This window comes from Diadema antillarum, unplaced genomic scaffold (genome assembly GCF_040938485.1).
Source record: "Diadema antillarum isolate AM-2024a unplaced genomic scaffold, OU_Dant_1.0 seq00000833_RagTag, whole genome shotgun sequence".
Classification (NCBI taxonomy): Eukaryota; Metazoa; Echinodermata; class Echinoidea; order Diadematoida; family Diadematidae; genus Diadema; species Diadema antillarum.
This window is the reverse complement of record NW_027271709.1, coordinates 358175-377173: the sequence shown is the minus strand read 5'-3', so window position 1 is coordinate 377173 and position 18999 is coordinate 358175. Positions and strand designations below refer to the sequence as shown.

The window sequence follows — 18999 nt, the reverse complement described above, 5'->3', positions numbered from 1 at the left end:
ATGAAATGCATATTTTCTTGAGTGAATATGATACGAGATTCTTACTGCTTCTTTTCCTTATTGTCTATTCTTAAGTTGCGGAACATTTTGCTTACAGCACTACGGATATTGTGGTACCTCCATCTTCTTGTGGAGGGAACTTAAAGGGATGGTATAGTTCTGGTTGAGACCTGGCTTCAGGTTTCTATTTTTTTTTTGTGAGATAATGAGAAACCTCGTATGAAAGAGTATGAAATTCCAAGAGGAATTCAACTTTTATTTGATGAAAATTGGTTTTGAAATGGCTGAGATACCCAAGCGATCCTAATAAAAGGTATCGCTTTGTTAAACTTTGTTTTTGGTTATCTCAGCCATTTCAAAACCGATTTTCATCATATAAACTTTGAATTCTTCTTAGAATTTTATGCTCTATAGCATTTCATAAGTGATTTCTTCGTGTGTTCAAAATGTCACACGCTCAATCCTCATTTCCATTAATACTATACTATCCCTTTCAAGCGGTCGGTCCCGTGATTTGCTTGCTTGCAAACACTCGCTTCTTCCTTTAAAACGGCCACGTAACACAAATCAATTCGATTCAGTTGCCTCTGTTATATGAATGTTCATATCGAAGTTTTGTGATTGCTCATATGCACTCGCGTTTCTATTGAATCCTTAGGAAGAATTTACAGCATGTACTTTATCATCTTCATTCAGTTCTTCTGTAGTAAACATTTAAGTCTGATATCGATGGATAAACTGGACAAACAGAATGGTGGGAAGTTTCATCGAAATCAGACTTGAACCATAAGTGTTTTAAGATTGTAGAAGTTAACATGTTTTCTGGGAACAGTGATATTGATCGCATCCACAGTGAAATATACATATCACCACCGAAGCTATTTTCGAATTGTTTGTACATGAAAATATCATAAAAGTCATATTTTAGCTCATAATTCCACGGTGGTAGACTCTCCCCCACAACCCGCGAAACAACACTAAAAAGATTAGACAAATAATTAATATCATTGTCTGTTGATTATAATACAACAATCACTGAATATGAAGGATTTCAGTTCTTTGTTTTGATCTCACTTACAGAAAAGAAGAAATTTGGTGAAGATTAGTTGGCATGTCTCTTGGAGACTTGTGGGCCAATGATATCAGATTCTCATCTGATTTGAAAAAAAAGAGAAAAAGTTAATGAGTAATATTACTGCTTCATGAAACGTGGGACACTAAAAGAAAATTAATCTCACTCTTACCGCCTGTCCGAGTTTGCTGAAACTTGTACTATTCTCTTTGTCTAATCGTGCTCTACATCAACATGAGGATCAAATGACATTCTGTAATCACTTTATGCTCACGAAACATTCAGCATGGAGTTTACTCCTGTTCAACAGAAGTGTTTGCGTATTGAGAAAGGACTGCGTTTGAATTCTCCAATTTGTTGCTAGCAGGCTGCTGGTAGTCGTTGCTCATAGCCCTTTGCAGTTTTCGACGTTCTCGCATGACGTCAGGATCCTCGTAATTCTCATCGATTTCACAATGTTGTGACTCAATCATCGAGCGCTGGGCACGGCGGTGACCGGTGGATGTCACCATGTTGGAAGGAAGAAATCCGCCGGTGGGGACGGGTATCATGCCGGATGCAGGAAGGGTAAGCGAGCGGCAGAGGAGAGGGTGCTGTTCCGAGTGAGCACTGCTAGCGCAGCTACCCTGGCGAGATCGCATCACGCCCGTGTCCCCGACCATCGGCTGGTACTGGGAATCCTCGACAATCGAGGCAGAGCTTGTGTTGGGCTTGTCAAGTGTTCCAGTCGGGATGGGTGCTGGTGTAAGTGTCGCAGCGATTGCTCCTGTTGCTTCAGTCGGTTCAGCAGGAAGCTCCCGTTGGCTCTGAATCGTTGCCCGATTCTGTCCACGAAGTAAAAGTTGACCATTCATCAAGGTATTCGAATCCGCTCGAAAAGAGATCTGGGGACTTAAGGGAGCCTGGTAGATAAACTGGGGTTCATGATGCTTTTCCCCCCTTCTCTGTAAAAGCAGCAGGAGAAGTAAGATCAGGAGCACTGCGACGGCGACAGAAACACTGACGATGAGGGCAATTTGTGTCGTTCCAGTGACCTTGTCCGTTGGTTGCCCTCCAATGCTTTCAGCCAGATGTGGATAGGACACACTCCCAGAATGGACCCGAACGCGAAGAATCGTCGGTTCACTTCTACCAGAGATATCGATGTCTTCTCCAAAGGAAGCGATGCACATCACAGACGCTCCGTCATCTTCTTGCGAGATGTTTCGAACAGTGAGAACATCATCCTGCACGTCAAATTTTGAGCCATGCACGTCCTTACCGTTGAAAGTCCATCTGATATGAACTGTGTGCGTTGTAAAAAGAGTGTGCAGAGCTGACCTATAGCTGCATCCAAAAGAGACACCCTCGCCGATGTACACAGTAGGGTTCTTGGGCACGATAAGTGCACTAATGGCGTTCTCGTGATACATGTTGGTCACGACTGACGGCAGAGTGGTTTCGTCGAGTGAACCGTCTCTGTGACTGTACACAGTCATTCTCGCTTCCGCAACGCCCAACGCGTTTTCTGCTCGACAGATGAGGACACTACCGTTGTCTGCAGGAGCTAGCGGACCGATGGTCATGAAGCCGTAACCGGGAAACTCGGTTTCAAAAAGTCGGCTGGTTGCATGGGAGGCTGTCAGGTCGCAGGATATGTCTGAAATGAAAGGAGGATTCGAGTGCACGAATGCGTGGTACTTGCTTTCTCTCGAGTTTGCCTCGGCCAACCTAAGAATTGCGATGTAAGGTCGGCTGAAGTAACATGACCGTCTAACTTCTGGTTCCACATCATCGTTGTACGTCAGCCGACATTCAAACGAGCTTGTGAAGTCTTGCCTTTGAGCCCGGTAAACCGCTTTCATCTTAGCTCCAACTGGTGTATCCTCTGCAACTAACGAGTCATTTCGATACCATCGCAAGGTTAAAGGCGGTGTGGTTCTCTCTGACATACAGATAAGGCTTACCTCATCTCCAGTCTCATCTGGGAGTGCCGTGCAATGTGGAAAGTGCTCCGCAGGTGGATACTTGACTGTCAGCTCAAAACTTGACGACGACGTCTCAGTGCCGGTCGTCTCGATGAGGACGCACCTGTACCTGCCTCTATCAGTCTTCTGAATCTCTCGAATGGTGAGAGTCTGAACAAAGAGACCATTTCTGGAGGCCTCTCCCGCCGATCCTAAGGCATATCGAGTAGCGTCTGCACCGTCCAGGAGTTCACTCCCTGAACCCTGTGACCATCGTCCGATAGTCTGTGTACCAGTCATCGAGGATGACTCCCGCCGCCATTCCACTCTCGCTCCGGTCGGGAATCGCCCTCCGCCGTAACATTCCAACTCAGCGGTGGTTCCCCGACTGACCACCGTACTTCGGGAATCGATATGCATGCTATAGGGCTGTACAGCATGGATGTAGGAAAATAGAAGAAACAGCAGACAAATGTCACTGGCCTCCATATTGATTCCACTAATAATCATCTCAAACTTGCATGTGTAATGTCTATACAGGACAATGTATTGAAGTAGGGGTTGAAAAAGAGAATAATCAGCTGGGCCGAGTTGTTCAATCTGTTCTGATTACCACAAAGCAATTCCATATCAGTATATAACTTCGCAGAAGGTTCCTCTGGAGTTTGCGAAATGATAAAGGAAAAACCACTGCTGTGTCTGATTGGTTCTAATCCGCGTTGCCAAGAAACAGTAATGAATTGAGTAAGTGTGTGTGTGTGTGTGTGTGTGTGTGTGTGTGTTTGTGTGTATAGACCTGTGTATGTGTGTGTGTGTGTGTGTGTGTCTTTGTTGCTTTTTTTCTTTCCCTGTTGAAGATGAGAGGGCGCTCATAAGGTTATATCAGTGTATGATTTTGCAGCTTTGATGTCTGTGAAATGAAAATAAACAGCTGCTGCATGTTTTTGATTGGCTACTCCGTATTGCTATTAAACACGCCCGCTAATGAATCCGATGTCACGTGAGCAAGTACTATAGTGAGAAAAAATTGAGCTCCGAAATGTTTAACAACTCTTGACTGTCTGCCGACCGTGGCAACAGAGGGCGATAGTGCTTTTGAAAATGCATTGCGTGAAACATGAATGATACCTTGCCCACGAGTGATCGATATTTCATGTATACCAGTGCCTCAGTAATTGTTGCTCAATACAGTTCATCTCGTGTCCATTATTGATATTCTCCATTAATAATTGTCGAATATTCTCTGCCGTTTTGGTAGCTCAGTCTCCCTCAACCATTTTTAACCTTTCTACCACCAATTATTGCTTTAAACTCCCAATGCGAACAATTTACTGGCAATACTTGTTTTGAAGTCGAAATGGCAGGGACCGACGCATTTTTACAAATTCTAAATCTTTTGTATTCTTAATTAATCCTTTCCTTGCTTCACATTGTTTTTAATTGGCACTCATACATATCTCACATTCCTTGTGATCCAAACTCAGAACATGTATTATGATTTATTCATGATAATGATACAGACTCATAAAGTTATGTTAAGCGTCAAATTTCTTCTATTTCCGAAATTTGTTTTCATGGAAAAGATGAAAAAAGTGAGTGAGCATGGTTGATATAATATTGAGTATATTCACAGTAGTAATGAAGCTTTCTGCAAAAAATGAAAACGATACTAGTAACAATATCAAAACTATTTGAATTGAATGTATTGATAAACATAACTAGACGCCTCAGGTTTTCGATGCTTGTCTAAAACCAAGAGATCTCAATTTCTGTGGTTTTGCCGCACTTCTGAGAGTTTCAAACTAAGTTGTAGAGCGTAATTTATTGTACTTCCTCATTATAACAGTGCTTTGAAATGGGGTGGATAACGATTCAGGCGCATAACTTGTAAACGTAATAAAATGAGAACCGGGAAATGAAAATCAAACAAATGACCCCATATCTTTAATGTGTTTATGAAACGGCTCGTCATAGGCTGGCAAAGTTGCGCGTATATAGAATTCAAATAGAGTATACGCTGTACTAGTACAGTATGTCAAAAAAGTTACAATTGAATTTTCGTATTGATAATACCCAATATGATTAAACCGTCTTAGTAAATGCTTCCTCAGGGTCTTAAAATATAACATCTTAACTCTATTTTGCAGGAAAAAACGCTTCAATTTGGTTAAGCGGTCACAGAGAAATGTGGATTGATGTAAAGCATGTCATGAGTCTGATTCTTCCGAGTTGAGCACTTGGATGCTCTTGGAACTACATATTAATGTGTGAACACAATAGACAGAACTTAGAGGGAAGAGATTTCTGACATGCATGCTCAACAAAATTCCTCATTTCTCTTTGAACACTGAAGAAAATCGAATGGGGTTTTCTATAAAATGTGGGCAATGAGTTATAGTATCATACCCTGAAATTGAATTTGGATTGATGCACTATTTTTAAAGTTACCGTTGAGGAAGGTACCGTTGTATTTTGGGGGACATTCGGTATAGTACTACTTTGTTTGATACACGTCTACGACATATGATTATTATGTACATTTATTAGGCCTACTATATATGTGTGTGCGTGTGTGAGTGTGTTTCTCTCCTTTTCTTTCTCCTCTCCCTCTCTCTCTCACTCCTTTCTTTTCGCTGTAGAACATGAGAGGGCGCTCCATAGGGCTTTTTTTTTTGGGGGGGGGGGGGGTTCTTTCTCGTGGTTGAGCCAAAATGATTTTTTGCCCAGTGTCGCTAATTGAATATCTTTCTCAAAATGATAATCAGAAATAGATTAATGTGTTTTGGTTTGTTTTTGTTCTTTTAGATATCTCTTTGTCTTGTTGCATAATGATAAAAGATAAGGGACCATGGAAACAATGATTTGGATTTGTTGTTTTAATTCTTCACGGCACATCACTTTTCAAAACATGTTGTTGATTATGGAATAATCTAAATCTAACGAAGAAGGTACCTGACTGAGCATGAAAAAACAAACAAACATCGAATAAGGTTCATATTCCGATGGTACATTACTCCCAAAATGAATTATATATATTTATTTATATATATATATATATATATATATATATATATGAACATATATATTATTATTCCAAAACTTCGTTAATCGTTAATCTTTTATTCAATTTGGGAATAACGAACTTCGTTTCATTTCAGGACTAACGAAACTTTTAAATAAAGAACATTTGGAATATAGGCACAAATAATTAGATAAACAGTTTCATTTTCGGATCACATGTAGGTGGGCCCTCATGGAATTTGTGTGTTTCAGAATCGAACGAAGCTGGTTTAAAGAGCTGATTTAATTCAATTTCAATTTTCCCGATTTGAGCAAATTATATAGGCCTACCAAAGTATAGATATAAAGCAATTAAAACATTGACGAAACAAGGCGGGATTGCGAGAAAGAAAAATAACAGCATGAGGAAACAGATAGTATAGGTACTTACAGAACACACGCTCAATAACATAGTTCTCTGTGCGTAGTGATCAAAAAATGATATATTCGGAGAGAGCTTCAGGCTTGTTATGTTGCACCAGTGGCGGATTCAGGGGGGGGGGCGCACTGGGCTCGCTCCCCCTTTTTATTGTTTGTTAAAACAAAAGAAAGAAAAAGAAAAAAATGGGGGGGGGGAGGCGCTCCCTGTAATTTTGTAAAGGCGCCTCCCCTTAACTAAATTCCTGGATCCGTCTCTGGTTGTACATACCCCCAAAATATCATAAACAATTCAAAATGAAATAATAGATACTAAATTAGGGAGTTTTAGATTTTAGACGCGCGGACGTTCAAAGGGAAAAAAACATGGTCTGAGCGTGCGCAGAAGCGTGCGTCAACTTGACGTGTGCGAAATTGTCTCCATGCGTTTTGTTAATGGAGCATTAACGTAAGCGTCGGCGTCGATTCGCGAAAACAACATCTCGCGAAAATGTCTATGACCTCGTCATTCGCGAAAATATCTGTACGCGAAAATAACTGCGTATACAGTACGTGCACCGATTACAGCGTAAGCTCCTTGGTAACGGTCGACTGCAGTCAAGAGTCTTCGGCTGTGTGAATACTGACATACTATTTAGAGCTCAGTAATAAAGCTGTTCACGTACGGAGATTCTCGAATACTATAGTAATCCGAACCGGGCGAGTCCTTAATGCGAACAACGTAAATGTTCCAATAATCAGGGACAAAAATGTTTTCAAGGGAGTTGGTAGCTGTCTTGAGTCGAAGTAAAAGTTGTTCTCTACTTTGTCGTCTTTCTTTTCCTCTTTTTTTTCTTTCTCTCTTTTTTTTCATACATTGTTAGTTTGTGCAAAAACATTTGTTTTTGTTGTGTAAGTGTGTGTGTGTGTGTGTCTGTGTGTCTGTGTGTTTGTGTACCGACTTAATTTTTAAGGAGCTACCTGCACAAGCATCTGTTCTTCTGTACAATAGGTTCCTTCATATACATTATCTTAATTTTCACATATATGAAGTACTCCAAACTAATTTTGGTGTATTTTCTAGTGTAAGTAAATCTAAGTAAATTTGATTTTCGACGCCCGCGAATCGTTGTAATGTGGCGACGCGTCGCCAAACCTGCAAAAGTGGCAAACGATGATCCATCCGAATTGATACACGCGGTGACCAAACGCCCTCTACGATGCTTCTTGCGTTTCACTTGCCATCCTTTGCTTTCGCTTGAGTGCTAGCTTGCTTGCTTGCTTCATGCATGGTTCGCGGTATGTCACGCAATATGACACAGTTTCATTTTTAACATTTTAACATAAATCCTCCATGGAGCATTTTATATTTCATCGAAGATGTGTAAGAAAGTTGATATGTTTTGTATTAAAAAACATGTGGATCGGTGAGAATTAGATGCGCGAGTTTAACTCTGGAACTGTTTAAACCCATGAGCGCAGCGAGTGGATTTTAGACTGTTTCCAAAGTTAAACAAGCGCATCCAATTCTTACTGATCCACGAAATAGGCATTTGCATCATTCGTATCCGTAAATTCATGAAATTCAACTTTTTCCCAATCACGCGTCCCGTACAATAACAATTACATAGTTTGATCCATGCTTTCGGATTTTACCGGAGGCATGGCCATGTGTTCAGATTTTACCGGACGCATCATGGCTCAGTGTAGATCAGTAAAAATCAATGCATGATAACTGATCAATCAGATTGCAGAGATTCTAAAGCCCATTTTATGGGTAAGCACTATTGAGCACCCGTCCCGCTTCATCATGAATATTTATCATCTACATGCATCCGTAATACCGTGGAAATACATGATTTTTACATTTCCCGGCAGCGTTTTTACATTTCCCGACAAAACTGAACATTTTTCCTTCTCCCGGCGAGACGTTTTTACATTCCCCGTTGATGCATTTTTCGAGATTTTTACATTTCCCGGCGATACGTTTTTGCATTCTATGGCACCTATCCAGCATTCTGGCCATTTACTTGTACAGTATCTTACTGCCTGATGAATATTCATGATGAAGCGGGACGGGTGCCCAAACAGTGCTTACCCATTTCATGAAACGAAATAATGTGGCCTCGAGCTGTCCTTCATTGGAGGAAAGAGTATACAACATGTACTATGTCTAATGGCGAAAGGAAGGACAAGGCTCGGGGAAGGAGGAAGAGTTAAAGGCAATTTTCTCACTACTGGCTGTCCTCTCATAATAGATATAAGTCGGGAGCCATCTTGCGTCCGCATACAACGATTAGTTTTACTAGACGATCTGCTAGATCTATCGACTTGCCTTCGCTGTGCAGGTGTATGTGCAAGTCGTGATAGAAGTGAGCATTCATTTCCAACGCAAGTTTTCGGCCCCTCTTTTCTCAAAGTAGGGACGATATGACGTTAGCAATGCGATTCTAGACAAACAGTCTCAAGTTTCTTGCCCATTTTTGCTCGTTTTAAGAATTTCTTACTGACCTTCTCTCTCGTCCTCCTCTTCCGTTTTTACACACACACTCTCTTTCTTCTATCTCTTTCAATTTCTCTTTCAGATCCCTTTCTCTCTCTCTCTCTCTCTCTCTCTCTCTTCATCTCTCTCTTTGTGATATATACTACCCAGAAACAAACTAAACGGCTAATTCTATTGTACGGTCTTATTTGTTGTCTGTATTATGCTTTTTTCAGAGTAAGGCATCGCGAAAGTATGCCAAATCTGTAATTCTTACATGACTGATATTCTCATTCCTAGCCGGTCAAGTTACACCACTTCTAGAAAAAAAAACCCCAATAACAATACAATAAGGAAACAAATCCTGCCCAAACAAACACGCGCGCACACACACACACACACACACACAAGTGAAAAATTAAAGATAACATCTGATTTGGTATATCAATGTTCATACGACGATCTCATCTCCAGAAAAGTGAATAGAAAAAACAAAACGGAAGAAAAGCATTTATATTTCGGTACAATTAGAATGCCACTGTGAAGCCTTTACTTCAATTCATGTCGAAGTTGTAAGTTGTAAGGGTATTCAGTTGGAATAAAAAACCCGGACCATATATATACGGATATAAAAAAACTCGCTTTGATAATATCTTCGCTACCAATTAAAGCTGCGGCATCCAGCTACTAATGGCGAACAAGTAGAACGACCTTTTTTATTCTTCAATGACACTCTTAACGTAAATTTTAAAGTTCACAGTGGACTAACAATAATGTGGGCAGACGGATTCGCGAACATTTCAAATACAGCTGCAAAGGTTAATGAGACAGAAATCTATCACGGTATGGAGTTTCACATACAGAAGAGAGTACTGGAAGGATCGAGTTGCCAAAATATCTAGTTCTTCCATATCCTCTTCAGTATTGTGAAGGTGTGTGCGAATGTATAAACTGGCTATTCTCATTCGTCAGCGACGCAACATGAAGTGCGCATGCCCAATCTCGATGCCTGTGCTCCGATCCGTTCGTGGTGCGTAGGAGTACATAGTATCAAATATCATATCGCAGTACCCTCGAACTCGGCACTAGTGATAACGCGTTTTTCAGTGGGTTCCCGGTCAATAATCACTCATTAGCTCACTCGATGCAGGTGACGGGAACACAACAAAGAGCTCTGCTGGTACTCACGGTAAGCCGAAGACAGACCTAGGTTCTACGAAGCCTTGGCAAATGGTCCTTCCCTTCCGGGCAAAGGCTGTGCTGACTTTATACTCATTTTTGGGAATTGATGGTGCAGAAGAGCTACGATGAATTATCCAGCTTCAATCATGTTTTCTTTCTTGGTGTTCTCATCGCTAATCATAGCTCACGTATCAGCGGCAAACGAACTTTATCTCAATGTTAACTCAAGAACTGTCAGCCAGGGCACTGCAAACACCTTCACTTGCTACAGCAACCAACTCTCCGATTCGAATGTCTTCACAACCGGCGGGATGATAGAGTGGTTTCGCTACCCGCAGTTTTCGTCCAGCCAGCAGCTGGTTGCCACATGGACCAGAGACGCCGGGCCCAGGTATTTGCTCACCGACCCTGCCGATGTGGATCGATTCACTCTCGTAGGCGCACTGAGTGGCTACGACAGAGTCAACCAGCAGCTCAAGATTCGATCTACGACCAGGTCTGACCAGGGGCAATATTACTGCGTGGTGTATGATGGGCAGGGTTCGAAGTTAATACAGTCTCTCCCTGTGCAACTGACGGTGAAGTATCCTCCGGCAGACCACTTTCCTCTCTGCACGGCCACGCCCCTTGGGGGTACCCTGAAACTCCGTTGTGAGTCCGAGAATACAACCCCAGACGTGGTGGTGCAGTGGTATAAAGACAACAACAAAGTTGCCGATGGAGTGAAGGAAACAGTCAACACAGTATCTTTGTACACAGCGGATCCTTCGGAATTTTCGAGTCAGTTCGAGTGTCGCGTGTCGTATGATGACAATCTCGGCATGCAGCAGTCTCAAACCTGTCGATTCAGCTTACCATACGTCATGATACTCAGAATGGTAGGAGAAAGTACCAATCAAGAGATAACGTATTACGCCTTTGCACACTCTAGCCCGCCGTTTGTGTCCGATTTATCCTGTAACCTCGAAACACCTACTTCGACTCCAAACGACTTCCGGTTGGAGTTTCCCGGTTATGGTGTGATGAAAGTCGGTCCCGTCCCGGTTGCCGATAATGGCACTCAACTCGTTTGCCGTGCGGAGAATGTCTTTGGCACTGGCGAAACTCGGATGACTGTTTACAGCAATGGCGACGGATCCGTTGGGGTGGCAACGATACCGTCACTGGTCACTAATTACGTGAACAACGAAGGGTCTCTCGTCGTTTCTATCTGGCCCGAAGTCCCATCAGTTGCTCCAGGTCAAAGCGTGATGTTTTTCTGTAGTCACAGCCTGACAGCCGTTCATGCTTCTTCTCACGCAAGAGTCAGTATTAGCTGGAGGTTCAATGACGTTCCCGTAGATGTGACGTCATCGGATTCTAGATTTGCCATGGAGGGGAACACTCTCCGTGTCGATAACATAGAACAAGCAGATGATGGAGCCAGGGTGACGTGCCGAGCTTCTGTGGTCGTAGACGAGATGGCTTTTATCAACATCCCCGGAAAGGAGTCGACAACCACCATATCGGTGTCTGCGGAGATGGGATGTCAAACGGTGAACGGTGCTGATCCCTCTATTGGAATCAGCCAGCCAGGTGGAAACTCAGTTCTGCACAACCAGTCGTTCGTTATCGGGGTCCTGGTTTTAGCTGCGGTAGGTTGGCTAGCTCTGATCATAGTCGTTCTCCTCATCGTCACTCAGAGGAGGAAAAAGAATCGATCGCGTTTTGCAGGTGCAACCACTACGTCTCAAATTACATTTCGAGCAAGCAGCAATGGTGTGTCGCACAGAAATCAAGTTCGCGCCGAAAATGTGATTCCAAGCCCGGTTCAGCGTGCGTTACCGATGCAGCCCTCTCAGAAAGAAGCTCAGAGCGACACTCAAGTGAATACGACGATGGATGTTCGCATGACAATGTCAAACGGGGCATCCAAACCTGCAACTACCTATGAGTCGATGGTTGGGCACACCGGAGTGACGAGAAGCCGCAATCCTCCCTCCTCCAATGGTGTCATCAATGGTGTTCCTAATGGCCATGGCATTGCCAGATCGTTGCAGACATCCGCTCCCGTGATGGTGCCGGGACCACAAGGGGGATTCGTTCCACAGAGCTTGGCGAGCACGCCTAGCGAAGCGAGCGGTGAGGAGGAGTGTGGAGACATGAAATACGAGGAGTTGGACTGCATCAAGCAGCAGCACGTTCCCCTGGCAACGGGCAACGACTACCAAACGTCCGTTTCTAACACGCCTCGCATGCAAGAGCTAGATGAACTTCTCCCACATTACGCTAACTCATAACAGTGGAACCTTGTTCGGAAGCATTTCTGCTAATTCTTGCATGGTCTAAAAATATCGCAGAACATCATTTGGTCGTCTGAAATGTGTTTATCTTCGAAACGCAGTCACCCGGGAAAGGGGATAAGCGTGACAGAATACGTACATTATGAATACTGAGATAAAGCACAGGTGCAGAAGGCTGATTTTGAACAGTGATGTCGAACATTGACACGGGTATTGAAAATGTCGACCCAAAGACCATGGCAGTGACTTCATTGTATATTGATTTAAATCCGTCTTCCCCATCTCTATATATTATCTTTGAAAGCAATTAGATCAAGGGATAATTACGTAAATACTATCAAGAGTTGTGTTCTTATCGTCACATAATGGTGCATTTAGCTGCATGTTCGCGATGAAACAATGGCACATGTCCAGCTATTACTGATAAGATGTATTATAGATATGAAGAGTCGAGATTGTGTACATTCAATGTCACTTTTCGGTGGGGGATTTGTTAATTTGCCACCCGTTACGTTATCTGATATCAAAGAATGAGAGGACTATCACCAAACTCAGACTCTGCAGAGTTTGTTGCAAAGGTCGTGAGTAATTCGTGGTCGTAGGTCGTAATTAGTATATTCTTATATGAATCTACATGGTGCCAATCAGGATGTAATATTTGAAGTATAAAATGCTCTTCTCTGCACATTTGTATTCTAAAAAATTGCTCGTGTAGTTACACATATTTTGATTCTTTTATTCTTCGAAACACGTGTAATGGGAGGATGATCATCATTAACTATGGCTCTGACTGGTGAACGACTGTTTACTAATCTTACATCGAATTGACTCATTGTGCACCGTAGTTCTTTTTGATTTCTTACTTAAAAAACAACAACACTATAACCTTCAAAACCGAAGTGAAAAACGGGCATGTGATGAAGTAAAATCTCTTCAAACAAATTATGTAAAATAAACCACTTAGTGTATCTCCATTGAAATTACCCTGTTAATCGATAGTGTATGCCATATTGTATACACAAACAATCCTGTAAAGGGATTTAAAAATTTACATGCGTAACACTTTGTTTCCTGTAAGTCCCGATGGTCAACTTACCTACCATTCTTTATATTCTTTTATTATCTTTTTTTTTTTTTTGCTTTCTTCCTTTCTTTCATTTTTCTTTCTTTTGGGCGTATTGTTTGGTAAGTTACGATTGCGTTTTCTGAAGAGAAGCAGGCAACAGGTGTCAAATCAAATGTATTCTTTGTATTGTCACTGTAGTACAGTACCTATTTTTGTGTCTGTTTCAGTATGCATTCATGGTGATGACCCTGCTACTGAGAATGACTGCAATTCACAAAACAAAAATATGGGTACCTGCAACATCCCCAATGCTTTGTCTTGATAAACAAGTACTAAACTGGGAAGTCATGTCAATGGACATCCATCTCTGATCGATGTACATGATGTATTTGTGACCGATTGTGTAGTTTGTCACTTAAACTGAGATTTATGAAATGACATGACAACTTACAAGAGTGTCTCAAGAATGGAGCTTGCAAATACGTAGTATTACGTCACAGTATTTTCAAAATACCCAGAGGCGGCTTCCCAGGAAAATCCTTTGTCTGTCCACTTACATATTCAACATTTGCTTTGATTGCGATCTGTCAAAAATATCTTTTCTTGGTCATATTTTACCAGGCTTTTCCTCACCATAACATTTTGTTTCCGATGAGGTGAATGCGATATCTATACTTTTTTACTTGACCATAAGATGTAAATGTTCACCCATACAAAACGATCACAAGTAAAGGTGTATTCCCCGACCCCCGCCAGATCCAGACTTTTCTAGGATGTCAGTATGTATCTATTTACAAGTGTATTTTGTATTCATAATTACCAAAAACTATAACGATTTTCTGTTTGATCAGACTATCATCAATACGAAGTTCTGGATTCACCCTATTTAATCATGGAATGAGTGTTATACATTTAGGCTGTGGGTAAAAGGATATATTTAACTTATCGCTGAAGACTGATGCTGTCAAATTTGCATCGCAGTAATCGTGTCTTGTGTAGAGATGAAAGTCCTCAAGAACTATAGAGATAGACGCGTATTTTCAGAGAAGTATAGTTGCCTTTCCTTGTAGTATGTACACAATTATATCCAACCACAACCAGTGAAACTCAATCGCGTATAGTCACTGATTAGTCAGGTGTCTAGAGTACGACGATTTTTTAAAATATCTTTTTTCCCCATCACAAAACACTCACAAGATTCTCTTAAAACACATTCAATATGAATTTATCTAATTCACTTGCTATCTTAGCAAACGATGAGAGAACATCGAATCAAAGTCGAATTTGCGTCGAATTATTCCTTAGAAATATTGTATTATATCTTTGCGTCACTAATCTATCGTTTGTTTTGTTGTTGTTGTTGTTGTTGTTGTTGTGCGCGTGCACGTGATGTGTACTACACAAGTCGGTAGCAAAGCCTCATATTGATTTTAGCCATAGGACTCATTTTGGAAAGTGAAAACAAAGCACCTTCTCCGTTTTAAAGCACTCTGATGGGGGAATTAATTGCAAAAAAATGCTTTTGCGTTTTGTTCCAGTCATTTTAGTGCCAAGTTTGAAAGATAAAATGTAAATACACATGTATCGCAATGTATAGGAAGTTTAACATATTAGTCTTCACTTATGCCAGTTACAGACACGCCGTAATCCCCATAATTACCCGAAGATGGTGATGATGAAGCATTTATATCAGGTATGATTGTGCATTTGACTTGAAAACATTATGTCAATATTTCGTCCGTATGAATTGTGATCAGACTGTCGTGTGTGAGATGAAGCATATTACAATATAACGGACAAACAAGACTGCATACCTGCTCAAGCACAAAATTAATGTTGACTAATACACTATATACTTGCTTTGAAAAGCAAGGATGTAAATATTCTATCATCTTCATGATTACAGTATAATGGTGTACGCTATCAAATGTATATCTAATGTATATACTGCTATAAGCATTTTCCCCCATTTTCGGACATGCGAAGCCTTTTGTTGTTGTTGTTTTTTGGAGAAATAAACTGTATATTGTCAATGCTTCCATGACAAATAAACGTGTTCCATGTACTTTTAATTTTATTTGTTTGCTGGTTCATTCAAAATCTGTAAGTCAAATGCATATACCTATATTCATTCGTGTATGAATTCATATGCGCATAAGTAAACGTTTATATATATATATATATATATATATATATATATATATAAAGGTCTTTGATAAAAACCTTCATACAATATACAAAATTTAAGAAATTGTAAAATACCCAGAGGCGGTAAAAAATAAAAAAAAATAAAAATCTATTAAAATTTTATCAAAATTTAATAAAAATTTTAATTGTGCTTTATTTAACCTTTAATAAAGGTCTTTGACCGAAACGTCAGTCTAATTTTTTGGCTGCTGCGGTGTTTATACCAGTGTTTTTACTCTTTATATCTACTTACTACACACCGACGCAGAACTTTCATATTTTGATTATGTATATGTATATATATATATATATATATATATATACGTACATAATTATATATAATTATATATAGGTAATAGTAATGTCACGATGAAGGAATTCATTAAATGCCAATTGGTTTTTATTCAAAATCCAAGTTTTCGAGGGCCTTCCCCTTTGTCAGGGATGAAAGTGCTTAAAAATCTTCGCAAAATTGTCATATATATGTATATATATATATATATATATATATATATATAATGTGTGTGTGTTTGTGGGTGTGTGTGTGTGTTCGTGCGTGTGCCTGTGTGCGCGTTCTTTCCTGTACGTGCTGTTGATACAATATTTGTCTGGAGATGAATATTGGAAGATTATCGTAACATATCAGCTGAACGAAAATACCATATTTAGCTACCGGTAAACGATGGAGTTCTGAATACACATTCATGTTTTACTATTATCCAGTATATTTTTAATACCATATGTATCGTGGAACATGGCCGGGGGGGGGGGGGGGCTGATAATGTAGGTAAAGTGTATTATATAGTACAGTTTTTGACATGAGATTGTGTTATTGAAATAGGGTCATATAGTATGTGGTATCCGCTTCTTCCTCCCCGATTACAATATGAAAGATTAACTTAAAATTTGGGACTTCCATGTTTGTTTGTTTGTTGTTGTTGTTTTTTTTTTTCAGGAGTTGCATTGGAGTATCATACAAGGAGCACGTGAAAAAAAAAATGGTCCTTTTTGTATTGCATTCACCCGAAAGGTATTGAATGGGAACTTGGTCCCGCTCGGGAAAAGGAAATGACAGAATGTTACCTGAGATAGCAGAGCTAGAAGCTTCTTGATTGATGAAATAATGATAATGCACCCATACCATGCATACGGTGAGATACAGTGGTTCCTATTATGGCTTATCTGCGAGTCAAAGGGCAAATTATGACACAATCGATACTTAATAACCCGATACCTTCTATTACATTAGATTGAACCTTATCAATGGGATTAAGTTGGACGTGGAATAAGTTCTGGATGAGATCTTGTTAACCATTAATGAAAAGGCACATACTCTCGCGGTCAGCGTCTCTTAACCTTGCCGGGTAAACTAGTTTTGTTTTGTGTTTCCTTCTTAGGTGGTTGTCCTATATTCTTTCTTTCACTTCCGCGAGCTGATTTTGTCGGGCATCGTTCGAGCTAATCCGAGGCCAGTCAATAAAATTGCCCTTCAGTTGATGCAAAACATGACGATGCAATGATCTTCCTCAACAGACGGAAGACACGATTTTTACCTGCGGTATTGGTGTCCGAGGTCCGGGTCCATGACTTGACATTGTTGTTCACTCAGATATTTACTGCCAATCGGACACTAGCACCATATGTCCCTCCATACCACTTGAAAATAAATGCTGGTAAGCAATGCCCACGTCGTCGAACGTATTCTGCAAAAGCATTAGATCTGTTTGATATTCTGACTCTGTTCTCGTCTTAATGATGATTATAGCGAACTTGCAATTGGAGGCCCTAAAACAAAACTAAAAAACAAACAAAAAACAAAAAATGACGTCAGGCCCCGGAGATTTATGTAGTTTCCTGTTTTATGATTGACTTTCTGCTGCCAATGTTGACTGCTGGTTTCATTGCAGACATAAAGGGGAATATAATGTACTAGTATATAACAGAGAATTAGACACACAGGTAAATCAAGACGAGAATAAGGAAAAAGAAACAATAAACCAAAAAGTTCTTTTCTCCGTATTTGAGGGTTTGCTTTGGGTTGATTTTGATTTTGATATAGTCAAGCAGACGGTCCTATGTCGTATTCGTGCCATTAAGGGAAGGGAATAGAGAGAGTCTTTTTCCTGCTATAACTTAGTACACTGGTATAGTTGAATTTTGTTAAGGAGTTAAGGGCAGTGACCTCTATATTTCAAATTGTATCTTGGTTGCCATAAAACCAAACGAAAAAAAAGAGAAAGAAATAGAGAAATATTTACGTCGATGTAGGGCAATTTGTCAATCAGTTGCAATGAAAACATCACGACGGAAGAACTTCATAAATTTGAATAACAAAAGCAGTACCCGCTGCATGCTATAAGGATTAGAACCAACACTTGCTGTCGGGCGAAAGCTCGGTGGTCTAGTGGAGATGACGCCTGTCCGGTGATCAGGAGGTCGTGGGTTCGAATCCTGCTCGAGTATGTACGCCCATGATTTTTTATCATGGCTACTACTAAAAACACTGATCAATTCAGTGCTTATTTACGTCGATGTAGGGCAATTTGTCAATCAGTTGCAATGAAAACATCACGACGGAAGAACTTCATAAATTTGAATAACAAAAGCAGTACCCGCTGCATGCTATAAGGATTAGAACCAACACTTGCTGTCGGGCGAAAGCTCGGTGGTCTAGTGGAGATGACGCCTGTCCGGTGATCAGGAGGTCGTGGGTTCGAATCCTGCTCGAGTATGTACGCCCATGATTTTTTATCATGGCTACTACTAAAAACACTGATCAATTCAGTGCTTATTTACGTCGATGTAGGGCAATTTGTCAATCAGTTGCAATGAAAACATCACGACGGAAGAACTTCATAAATTTGAATAAGAATTGTTCTATTTTAAAATATTAACAACTGCAATATACAAATTAAAAAAGAAATTAACACGGGTAGTGATCAATGTGCTGAACTTGCACATGTACTCATGGTAACCTTCCTGTAACATGGGTACAATCACTGAAACAACTTATCAGTCAAAGTTAAATGAGCAGTGGTAAGGGAGAAAGATTGAACACGTAATGACAATGTTGATTGTTGGTAAGTTATCCAATTGGTGCACGGAAACAATCACAACAGCCGATTAGGTGTTCTCACAATCAATATCTCATACCAGCCATGGCTTGTCATTTTCTTCCGTCTCGTATTAATTCTTTCTGACTATCAAATCAAGGTCAAGTGGGCCTAAGCAAAGGACTGAGAGGAGTTCCTGCATCCTCAAATATTACCCGGATGGCCCAAAGGTTCATGACATTTTACCACTCAAATCCTCGCACAGTTCCTACTACAAGGCTGCTCAGCGTTGTCACTTCCGCTGGTTGCCAT

General features: G+C 40.6%; 1 protein-coding gene across 1 annotated transcript; it reads right to left on the bottom strand.

Annotated features, from left to right (window-relative positions):
- Nucleotides 1-1365: 1365 nt before the first annotated feature.
- Nucleotides 1366-3623, bottom strand: LOC139740088 (uncharacterized). Its single transcript, XM_071650676.1, has one exon. It carries the CDS (start codon nucleotides 3526-3528, stop codon nucleotides 1366-1368), a length of 2163 nt encoding a protein of 720 aa, XP_071506777.1. The 5' UTR covers nucleotides 3529-3623.
- Nucleotides 3624-18999: the final 15376 nt, after the last annotated feature.